This window comes from Haliotis cracherodii, unplaced genomic scaffold (genome assembly GCF_022045235.1).
Source record: "Haliotis cracherodii isolate W230 unplaced genomic scaffold, xgHalCrac1.p SCAF_8, whole genome shotgun sequence".
Lineage (NCBI taxonomy): Eukaryota > Metazoa > Mollusca > Gastropoda > Lepetellida > Haliotidae > Haliotis > Haliotis cracherodii.
In genome coordinates, this window is record NW_027266341.1 from 10,954,771 (window position 1) to 10,967,479 (window position 12,709).

Consider the following 12,709-nt stretch of genomic DNA (forward strand, 5'->3'; position numbering starts at 1 on the left):
TAACATCACCCAACTAGCTATATGACTTCACCCAACTGGCTATATAACATCACCCAACTAGCTATATAACATCACCCAACTAGCTATATGACATCACCCAACTAGCTATATGACATCACCCAACTAGCTATATGACATCACCCAACTGGCTATATAACATCACCCAACTAGCAATATAACATCACCCAACTGGGTATATAACACCCAACTAGCTATATAACGTCACCCAACTGGCTATATAACATAACCCAACTAGCAATATAACATCACCCAACTGGCTATATAACACCCAACTAGCTATATAACATCATCCAACTGGCTATATAACATCACCAAACTAGCAATATAACATCACCCAACTGGCTATATAACACCCAACTAGCTATATAACATCATCCAACTGGCTACAAAACATCAAACCAGCTATATAACATCACTCAACTGGCAATATAACAAAAAAACAGCTACATTACATCACCCAACTGGCAATATAACACCAACATCACCAAACTATCTATGTAACATCACCAAACTGGCTATATAACATCACCAAACTGGCTATATAACATCACCAAACTGGCTATATAACATCACCAAACTGGCTACAAAACATCACCAAACTGGCTATAAAACACAGCATCCCCCTAACCCAACTCCATACGTTCTGCACAGTGTTACAAAAGTGTGACGTGAGTTCCGGATATTCCCAGACTACTGCCTCAGTGCTGTTAGGTGACAAAGTCAAGAGTGTCAGTGAATGAAGAGGATCACATGCCAAGTTCTAAGATTTTTAACTCACCTAGTCCCGCTAATTTTTTATCGTGATGGGCAATCTTGACTTCTTCGTAAGGACGCAGATTATCATCTGAGTGGAAGTCTTCGTCGGAGGAACTGCATGTTTGGCTTCCACGATTTTTCATGCGTGTGCGCCGCTGTATCCGCGGTTGTTGCTTGATACGGTCCATCCCGCATGTGCAGTGGTCACTTCATCTCACTGGAATCAAAACATTAAAAAGTTGGAGTTAAAAAAAAATGAAACGAACTATGATTCACTCAAATTATGAGAGTCAATATCACAATCAGACTTCAAAAGTCACTCTTCTTTGCTCTTTGACCAGTGAGGTTTTGGCTGCAGCGATTCCATGTTTCATCTACAGACTCATTAGAAACACTTGTCAGAGCATTTTCCTGGTTATTGGCAAAATAAAGTGACGGGACCAAGACACGCATGGCATCATGTGGATTATGTTGCCTTCAAAAATCCCATTTCGTTGATGATTTCAACTTTTTGATTACCCGTTGCAATAACTGAAGCATGGCTACATGGAAATGCAACAATTTTTTTCTGTTTCTGTCTGTAAGGTTAATATCAATCAATGTTGTATCAATACAAAGTTCCTGGCGTACAGCATCATCTTAAAGGATGACAAGCCGTGAACTGTCGATGCACACTTAATTTTATCACTATACAAGTTATTAAGTGACTTGTGTCAGTATCCAGTAACAATGACAGGCAAGGGGTGTTGACAGGTTACTTGTTAAAAAACCCAACACCAAACAATAGCTGCTTTTGTAGTTGAAAAACATTCACGTGTGACGATGTGCCAACCCACCTCTTTGGACAGCTATTACATAATCAAATGCTGGCATCGACTCATGAATTACCCATGAATCACCATGATAGATCTGACAATATAAAACTCGGATCAATATGCCTGTCTACAGCTCCAAATACGGGCTGCGTAATCAACAAATAATCTGCTAGCACTCTACAGCATGCTGCCCACAGCCAACAATGTTTGTGTTTACAACAGCGCAGTGCTGAGTGAGTGAGTGAGTGAGTGAGCTAAAATTTAATATCACATTGGTATTATATAACGACGATGGTGAGTGATCGAGGCAACATGTCTGGGCCTGTAAATGACAACGCTGGTATGGGATAAATTGTAGTCAAAGATGAAAGCTACATTTCTATAATACTGGTGTACATTTTCATTCAATGTGATCACGGTTGAATAATAACAGTATTTCAGTAATATGAGAGCATGTCAGTTTAATATGGAAGGAAAGCCTCTGTCACATGAATCTGGTTTTATGCCACTTCAAGCATTATTACAGAAATTTCACAGCAGGGGACACCAGAAATGGGCATCAACCCAGGCCTTTGGCGTGACAAGTAAATGCATGAACCACTCATCCTAGCCACCCCACCACATTGACGACTCCATGAAACCAAGAAGCACAAGTATTCAATCAGACCCAGGGTGAGGGTCAGGAGAGTTAGTCATTCCTCCTTACAGCCGATATTGCCATCAACTATTCCTCAAGGAAGTGACTGCAAACACAAGGGCACAAGGAACCCTGACCTCCCCACACTGTGTGTTTGTTGTATAACGCCACACTCAGCAATATTCCAGCTATATGAAGACAGTCTGTAAATAATCAAGTCTGGACCAGACAATCCAGTGATTGATATCATGAGCATTGATCCACGCAATTGGGATACGACATGCATCAACCAAGTCAGAAGGCTTGACCAACTGATCCCATCAGTCGGCTCTTATGGCAAGCATGGGTTGTTGAAGACCTATTCTAACCCAGATCTTCATGGGTCTCCCCACAGTGAGAATTGTGTTGAACAGGTATACAAAATAACCAACCCCATGCCGTGTTACTTGCCCGTTGCAATATGCAATACGCCGCCGTTGGCTCTAGCTTTCATGTTGAACTTGAACATCAGTCCACCATGAACATCACCAACATGAACATGTTTATTCAATTACAATGACCAATACATTTTTCCTAGTTTAGCCTTAACCATTTCTCCCGAAGCCCATACTGTGAATGTCTAACACAAGTTTCAATCCTGCACGACTCCTGTCGATCTGTGTGACTTGTGTTGGAGATACAGATAACCAATGAATATTGTAAGAGAGGAATCAAACACAAGCATGCTTTGTGAAATGACGGATCAACCCTTAAGAAATTCAAAGAAAAACTTCAAAACTTAATCTCTCAATTTTTTAGACGGCAAATGTATTAATAATTCAAAACTGGCTTCCACAAGAGATGTGGCGCTCCAATGACATTACTTATCTCTCTGCCTCAGAGGCGGCTTAGCAGTACTTTTTACACTAAAGACACTGGTTATTACTGTTTACAAACTGAAAAAGTAGCAAGAATGATTTTGGATGATAGATAAAATCCTCACCTTTGTGTCTTTTAATGTCAAACATATCAACACTCAGCAATAAAAGTTTCTACTCGGGAAGCCTTGGAGTTTGAAACTTTATTCAACTGATGTTGATATATGTGATATCATAAGACACTTGGGTGAAATCCTCTATATATACCTCCATCTTCCGGGAAAACCATCAAGTCGTCTGACACAAGTAATTCTTTAAAACTACGATTAAATCTCATGATCTGCGTCTTCATTTTCTCCTGTGACAGTAAACATTCATTTATACAAGCTGGGTGAGCAACTCTCTGTATGACAATGTAGTTTGTATAAAACACTTACTTGTAATGCCATCCATCACACTCTTCAACCAAGAGATTTAATTCATATGAGAATACTTCTGGGAAATAAACCCAGCGCCTCTCGTAACAAATGCAGAATGCTCTCTAGCAGCTACCGTTATGTGAACTTAGGTTGCGAAATGAAGTCATCAATTCTACATCCTTACAACTTGCAAAAGAAAATCTGAAAAGCTTATCAATCATGTTAGTTTCAAGGGAAATAATTCCAGGTAAAACATTTACGAGAGGTAATTCAATAACTTGCAGATGTAAACACATTCACCAGATAAAAAACGTCTCATAATTTTGAAATCCAATATCTTGTCAATTGAAGACTTCTGAATACATTGGCTTGTGATGTCTTCCTCCATGATGTGGTATTTACACTGAGAGCCACACCATGTGACATTATACTGCAAACATGTGTTGTTGTGACTGACAAAAAAACAAATGTCATTTCTAATGTAATATAACAATATCCAGGCCAGCCTTGTATATTGCTTCTGATGGTGTCTAGCAAGCTGTGTCACTAGTGTCACCTTGCCACTGGCAGACAACACACTTTTGCTGTTGTTTAATGCTGCACTTAGCAATATGCCAGCTATATGATAGCGTCTGTAAACAATTGACTCTGTACCAGACAGTTCAGTGATTGATATCATGAGCATCGGCCTATGCAACTGGGATACCATGACACACTTTATGGAAAATGTTACATAGAAATCAACAACCACATTGTCATTCAGATATATATAAGACTTAGTGTTCCAGTGGACAGCATGTCTGTCCAGAGAGTGGAAGGTCAGGGGTTTCATCACTGGCCAAATCATACCAAAAGATGTTTGAAAAACGTACTTGTTCCCCTGCCTCATACTTGGCTAAAACAAGGATTGGTTGGCTCGAAGGCAGATTACTGTGTCGGCATTACTCTGGACTTGTAGAAGCTCACACACAGACACAGTTCAAATTACGAAAAATAACAAATGGTCACTCAATCTGATCCACAGACATTGAACAACTGACCATCCCTAAAAAATTTCCATCTTATCGATTCCTCACCTTATTCTAACACCTATGAAAATCTGTAAAAGAACTGATGAAATTAGTCTGGCCACCACCATGTAATAATGAACATGGATGTACAAGACAGGAACTTTCAATTATTTAAACATTTCAAATTTGCACGAAAATGTTTCACAAAAGCAACCCAATATACCAGATTCTTGTGGAAGCATCTTATCACAGGCACATCATTGCCACTGATGCAATTTTGTTAATATCATTTCAACTGACAAGCGTAATGCCACGCACACCGTCTGATGTCGAAACAGCAACACAGGATTAGCAGTGATCAGGTCTCAGTAGACACTGCAGCTCTAGCTTGTAGATGTTCACAGGACATGATCCTAATCCCAGGGTGAGGCGAGGAGGGGAGGGGGCCTCAGGTGGAAGGGAGGGGGGGGGGGGGGACTCCCTGGATCTGTATACACAGGCTCACATCTACATCACATGCTGAGATGAGGTGTCACAACTAGCCTGGCATTCTCTATCAATGGCAGTGAAAGAGTCATAAATCCACTGAGGCGATGGATACCCTTTTAAATCATTAACTCCTGTAATTTGGAGCTCTTTGTAAATTAAGGGATGATTGTAACTGACAGCTATGACAAGCTGCACTTCTTTCAGTCTGGCTAGACAAAGAATAGAAAATATCCAATAACACATCATGGACAAAATAAAGCTTTATTCTTTTCAGGAATTACTTTTAACCTTTATTCATCTTGTATGGGAAAAACAGCATTGAATATGAAAAGAGTGTCAGTGATAATGCCAAGAAACATCAAACATTAACCAAATCTTAACATATCAAAAACATAAATAGCATCATAAATAAACAAAGAATACTTCCAAAATATACAGATTCTTGCAAAAATATATATCTTTCCAAATCAGAGACAAACAACACCAAAGAAGAAGCAACCTTTGATGGCAGTTAAACCATGGAGTCATAGTTGTTCCTGAAATCACCATCAAGCCATGCAGTGCCTTGCCAAGGTATCCAAGCTCCTAGGCCTGGTGGTAGCACAGGAACACTAACAAAGATGAATATCTACTTGAGGCCTAGAGACCACACAATGGTCAGCTTAACAGAGAACAATGACCACTGTGGACTGCCATGCATCTGAGTTACTGTAACAATCACAGTCTCCATCATTATCACCCTGGGCAGGTCCCAGCCATTGCTGTTCAGTCAAACTGATATAAACACTACTTGGGTAAGACTGCTTATCATTCAAAGTGTCATTGATTGTAATTATAGATACAGCGTGACAGGTTAAGGGGTAATTTGTTTCCGTCCTTGCTCTGATAAAGAAGACAAAGCTTCTAATTCATAAAATTTGAGGCAATCCCAATTTTTTCCCACTGGCATTTACTTCATAACAATAGAGTGAACAGTTAATAAATTTAGCAAATTGGTATATTTTATCTCAAATTCAGCAGTGAGACTGAACTTGATACAGATAATCTAAATTTACATTCATCTCTCTACCAACCAAGCATTTATGATGAATTTATTACTTTTAAAATATACTACACTACTTTTGATAGGAATATGTTTTTATCATTCCATGATACACACAACTGATTCTTACATGTCAAGTGTTTATTTAAACAGCCTGACATATGAGATTATCTTATCAAATGTTGAGTAGTATATATGATAAAAATACAAGTCTTACACAAATACAATTCAAGTGCACTCCCAGTTCATAATATCTTTTTACTCCAAAACTATTGGTCCATATTCACGCCCCACAAATCGAGAAGATCCATTACAATAAAGGTCTTCATTGTGACTTCACACATCATATCTTATTAATGTATACATGAATAAATCATTGCACATGACATTATTATGAAGCAATCCAATAATAATGACGTTTGCACTTAATGCAACTGCCCTACCTCTCCAATGAAGGTTTTGGATTTCACATCAAATCCAGCGTTGATAGCCCAGCGCCATTTGTTTATTGCCCGTGAAGCGGTGATCAAGAAGACTGCTGGCCATTACAGCAACTGACCCACAAGCCACCATCGGTCAGCTACCAATTAATGAGGCTGAGCCAGCGTAATGTAATTCTGATGACCTCAATACTACTTATTGGGTAGATCTACTGTAATGCTGGTCACCAGACAACTAATGTTGCTTGCTAACTCAATTAATGCACAATTGCAAGCATGCTGAGCAGGGAGTGTTTTCTCGGATTATAATAAAGTCACACTTTGACATTTAGTCCCAAGCATGCTTTTAGAATCATATTTTTTTCATGTCGGATTTCAAAATGCCAAGAACTACAGCGACGTTCGATTCCATGTATTTATCTTGAGAGAACATGTAATCTTCCTGTGAATACGTCCAAATAGTAGATACTTTCAAGAAAGACAAACTTTGACAAAAATTATTGATAACCTTTTCCAATAACGCCACCGTGAGAGGACTCACAGAGTGGAGCACTGAAGATGTAACGGGGGTTATTTGGAAAATCGAACCCAGTCCTTGTGAGCAACAACTGAGCATAGCATCAACTGGACAACCCATCATTCCAACCAATCAAATCAACATACTGCCCTTAGGATAGATTGTGGGTTTGGTTCAACACTACTTTTAAACAGTAATTCAGTTAGATAATAGCATGTCGACTTAATGTAGGAGGAAAGGCCGAAGTGATGCAGGTGTACCAGTCTAGAGAAACCCACAAGCACGGGTATAGTTCTGACCAACCTAGAAACATAATCAGGGCGAACAGAGATTCAAACCCTCGATCATAGGTTCCTGGCATGCCCAAGGGTCGCCACTCTGCACAGTGACTTGCGGCACCTTAGACGACTGGGCCATCGAAGCCCCCACAAAACTTTTGTTACCACCAGGAGCAAGGTTATGATGCAGACAGATCATTGATCAAGGAATGCAACTGTACCTGGCTATGAGCTTGAATGAAATAAAATACCTGTAAGGTTGAAGAAAAGAAAACCCATTTGCATTTCAGTTAATAAAATAACAAATTTCAGTGTCGATGGAAAGTCAAGGAGTTCTGGGGAATCTGTTTTTTTGGAACGACATGTTTAATAAGTGAGTGAGTGAGTATGGTTTTACGCCGCTTTTAGCAATATTCCAGCAATATCCCGGCGGGGGACACCAGAAATGGGCTTCACACATTGTACCCTTGTCGGGATTCGAACCCGGATCTTCGGCGGGACGAGCGAACGCTTTAACCACTAAGCTACCCGACCGCCCCACATGTTTAATATATCTACCTCATTGCTTAACACTTTTCTCATTCCTCAATATCATCTGAACTTTGACAATTCCTTCCTTCATTCATCAAATATTTAATGAATCCCCTACAAAAGTCTGACATGAACATCTCACCAGCATATTACCCTTTCACCCACCAACCATTAACCACAAATACATGGAAAACTCATCCCATTCTCCTCTTAAAAAAATATCTGATTTAAACACACAAAAAACACAATCCAAACTTGCACGTCATCTTACATCGTCAGCCATCTTACAGCTTCATCAAGCATTATGTATCCCGATGACGGCAATAGTCTATTCAAAGATAGCTCTTACCACGCTCCAGCCACTCAAGAGCTTTTGAAGTCAGTGAATCCAACCCAAGATCAGAGCCCCACAACTAACGGTATTGATTTGGGGGGCTTGTTATAGCAAAGAAAAGATCTATGCCTTAATAGGTGTTAAGTATCCTGCTTTCGAGAACTGTACAGGATTATGAATGTTCTGTGGTTGTATATTGGGATGTTATGACCACGGCAACAATATCAGCTCAGTTTTCAATTGAAAATGATATTGTACCTCATTACTTTTTCTGATTACTGGCAGTTTGAAAACGTATAATTCCCTTCTTATTTATTCATGAAGCGGGGGCTTTTATTTATAGCATGGAATGAACAGGAGAAATGGTCATCAAAAGCAATGGCTTGTTCTTGGGGCTCTGGAATGTGCGGTGTCAAGTGACAATTTCCTTTACATCAGACCTGCACAAGTCTGTTTCATAGCTGTCGGACAATTTATGATTACATGAAAGTTAGGATAATGTCGTGGACACCAGAGTTTGTCCCGGTAGACCTCAATATGCCCATGTATCCCTAAAGATCAAAGAAGGATGCATTTTGAAGTAGAAAATATTTTGGCAATGCTATATGGATTAAGACAAGAAACCATACAAGATAATTAATAATTTTAAAATAATTTACTCGTAAAAAGCCCATTAAATTCAATGTATGCTCATAAAAATATTGAAACCACGTTAAAACACCAACACAATTAAATATTGGAAAATTAGATTTACTTCCCAATGGAATCCAATTTTCACTTCAAAATGTAAAAAAACCCATTAGGAACAGAATCTCCAAATAGCATCCATCAAGATGATATCTCACTCCTTGCCAATCTCAGCTGGTTCTGTATTTCACACCTGTCTCACCTGAGGTGTCAATCATCCCATTGTCATGTGACACCTGCTCGTTACAGGTGAACCTCATGTAATCAAACACTCTCAGTTGATCACAAACCCTGGCTGGCTGTTCCAAGATAAAATCCAATTGGGATTCAAATTAAATCAATTCATATCCTGTAATGATTCATGCCATGGGCTACTGATGTGAAACCTGCATGTGATTTCAGGGTTTCCATTAACCTCTTCAAATGCCTAATAACCAGCTTCAAATAAAATCAATATATATCACATCAATTAAACACAACCTTGACTGATGTTGCAGGGTGTGGAGTCATCCCATGGATGACATCCTCATCTTTTCAGCTTGCTGACAGGGTTAGCCTCTTGGGTCAGGTGGACAAGGCAACCAACCTCGGATCAGAAGGTACATGGTTCAAATCCCATCTGGGAACTCGGGCATTTTATGGCTTGTACACAAACAACATGGAAAATCTGACCGCGGACAAGGTTTTGATAGTGCTACTGCATATTGTAATCAATACCATCACAAACTATTTTCTTGGCCTTTCAAGACGCAAAATGGTGTATCAGAGTTGAGCCCTATTCTGCAATCAAACTGAATCTCTATGACCATTATTAAGTAAACTTAACAAGTCACGACCCTTGATCACTTTTTACAGCCAAAAAACCCAACAGGTTTCATAATAACACTTGTTAAATGCTGACATCTTCGTTTATGTTAATTAATAGGCATAATGAAAACAGACTTACAACGTAGTTAACTAACATATTAGGTTAATGAGAGGTTACATGAGATGTTGTACCATACTGCCTCAAATACCGCAGTGCATTTCACATGAAAGGGAAACAATGCACTGCAATATGGCCACGCCCATTTCCTGCCCAGGTCAAGACAATTTAAAGAAGACCATGTGTGTTTCTGCACACAATCTCTGTGTAATTAGGGTAAGCATTGTTAAACTGATATGCTTCATAAATCTGAATTGCCAGACTAAAAGTCAAGTGATCGTATCCCCCCGTCTTCCCTCCGTACAAATGGCAGTCTCTACATCTGCAGTCTCTACATCTGCATCCTCTGCATGTACTCCTCCATCAGCTGAAGGAGCAGGTAAACCCATCAAGTTCCCGATGCTACCCCCATATATATCGATCTATCTTTATCACCCCAAGCCTGCAGCTAGAACTTCATCAGCTGGAGGAGCAGGTAAACCCATCAAGTTCCTGATGCTACCCCCCATATATATCGATCTATCTTTATCACCCCAAGCCTGTAGCTAGAACTTCACCAGCTGGAGGAGCAGGTAAACCCATCAAGTTCCTGATGATACCCCCCATATATATCGATCTATCTTTATCACCCCAAGCCTGCAGCTAGAACTTCACCAGCTGAAGGAGCAGGTAAACCCATCAAGTTCCTGATGCTACCCCCTATATATATCGATCTATCTTTATCACCCCAAGCCTGCAGCTAGAACTTCACCAGCTGGAGGAGCAGGTAAACCCATCAAGGTCCTGATGCTACCCCCATATATATCGATCTATCTTTATCACCCCAAGCCTGCAGCTAGAACTTCACCAGCTGGAGGAGCAGGTAAACCCATCAAGTTCCTGATGCTACCCCCTATATATATCGATCTATCTTTATCACCTGCAGCTAGAACTTCACCAGCTGGAGGAGCAGGTAAACCCATCAAGTTCCTGATGCTACCCCCCATATATATCGATCTATCTTTATCACCTGCAGCTAGAACTTCACCAGCTGGAGGAGCAGGTAAACCCATCAAGTTCCTGATGCTACCCCCATATATATCGATCTATCTTTATCACCCCAAGCCTGCAGCTAGAACTTCATCAGCTGGAGGAGCAGGTAAACCCATCAAGTTCCTGATGCTACCCACTATATATATCGATCTATCTTTACCACCCCAAGCCTGCAGCTAGAACTTCACCAGCTGGAGGAGCAGGTAAACCCATCAAGTTCCCGATGCTACCCCCCATATATATCGATCTATCTTTATCACCCCAAGCCTGCAGCTAGAACTTCACCAGCTGGAGGAGCAGGTAAACCCATCAAATTCCTGATGCTGTTTCCCATGTAGATCGATCTTAAATATTCTATCTTCTTCAAACCACCTGTACCATCATCATTTCCTATTTCCTTCATCACCACCTGTACCACAGAGCCAATTACAGCTCCCTCCCACACACCACCTGTCCCAAACACCTGCCCTTTCCCCCAGTCTCTTTATCACCCTAACATCCATGAGTCCTTTGAGGGTGATCCCCAGTCCTCTCCACCCACCATGTAGATCTGTCTTCTCCCATCCTAAATTCCAAGTCTACTGCAATCCTCAAAAGCCGGGAGTTCACACTTTGATTTTCCATTTCTTCACAGACCTCTCATGTACAGGTTATATAGCCAATGCCCCCTCCTTACCCACTGATACACCAAGTCCATCATCCTCTTTCTCTTATGGCCCCCCCTTCCTAGACCTCTGTGACACAAACCCGTTGGCCCTTATCCTGTACATGACAACATATTGAACCCTCCCTCCCATGTGGTACTTTTTCCCCCCTGCCAAGCAACACAAGTCAGTTGTTGTTAATTACCTCCAGGTATCACACACCACCTCTCAGCATCCTAATCCATAACACCTTTCCCTCTTTGCCACCCACCAACAAAAGCCAGTTGTCCGTAATATCTTGACCGATATCTTGACTCAAAACTCACCAATACTCAGACAGCGCTGCATCCAGAAACTAAATTACTCTGGATCTTCCGGTCCCCTCCAATACAAGCCAGTTGTCCGAAATCCTGCCCATGGACTCAAAATCTTCACCTACACATGCATTTATGTTATGATTATGTACCATGTTCTTACACTACACCATGTGAAGACTCTATTTTTGTACTAGGTTCCAAGTGGGCATTTTCGTACAATATAATTCTTGATTCATCCTATACTCAACATGCCTAGAACCAGCTTCATCCAGCCCTCCAACACAAGTCAGTTGTCTGTCAATATCCCGTCACCTACACACTGCCCAACATGCCCTAAACCAGCTTCATCGAGGCCTCCAACACAAGCCAGTTGTATGTCAATATCCTGTCACCTGCACACTGACCAACATGCCCTAAACCAGCTTCACTCAGCCCTCCAACACAAGCCAGTTGTCTGTTAATATCCTGTCACCTACACACTGACCAACATGCCCTAAACCAGCTTCATCCAGCCCTCCAACACAAGCCAGTTGTCTGTCAATATCCTGTCACCTACACACTGACCAACATGCCTAAACAAGCTTCACTCAGCCCCCTCCAACACAACCCACCCCTGATGCCCAGCACCCACCCCTGATGCCCGGCGCCCACCCCACCCATCACCTGTAATCTCCACCCCTCCTTGTGACTATGGCCACATTGTTGACAGTCCCAGAGCCTCCTGTTGATTCAACTCATTATGTAACAGATGTTGCAGAGCCTGAGTCCACACATACATCAAACTCCTGGCCCTCTATTTACTCCCTGGCTGCTCCTTCAACACATCTTTTCAGCACACACTCTCCATACAGGCTAATGCACCTTTCCATGTTCATATTCAGCCGTACCAGCAATTCTCTCTGGGAACATCAGCCCTCACACGTATTAACCAGGAGACGTGAATAAAAGGCTATCAGAC

At 41.1% G+C, this 12,709-nt stretch overlaps 1 protein-coding gene across 14 annotated transcripts in view; it reads right to left on the minus strand.

The window, feature by feature from the left end:
- The window catches only part of LOC139449888 (teneurin-m-like), a 232,840-nt gene that overhangs the window by 120,110 nt on the left and 100,021 nt on the right, over positions 1–12,709 (minus strand). For 13 of the 14 annotated variants that reach the window (XM_071231465.1, XM_071231467.1, XM_071231469.1 and 10 more), the window contains one exon: positions 800–994. In XM_071231465.1, the coding sequence (XP_071087566.1) occupies positions 800–965 (166 nt within the window). In that variant the 5' untranslated portion in view covers positions 966–994. Of the gene's footprint in view, positions 1–799; positions 995–6,489; positions 6,592–12,709 lie in introns of those variants that run through there. The other variant, XM_071231472.1, reaches the window with a different exon arrangement.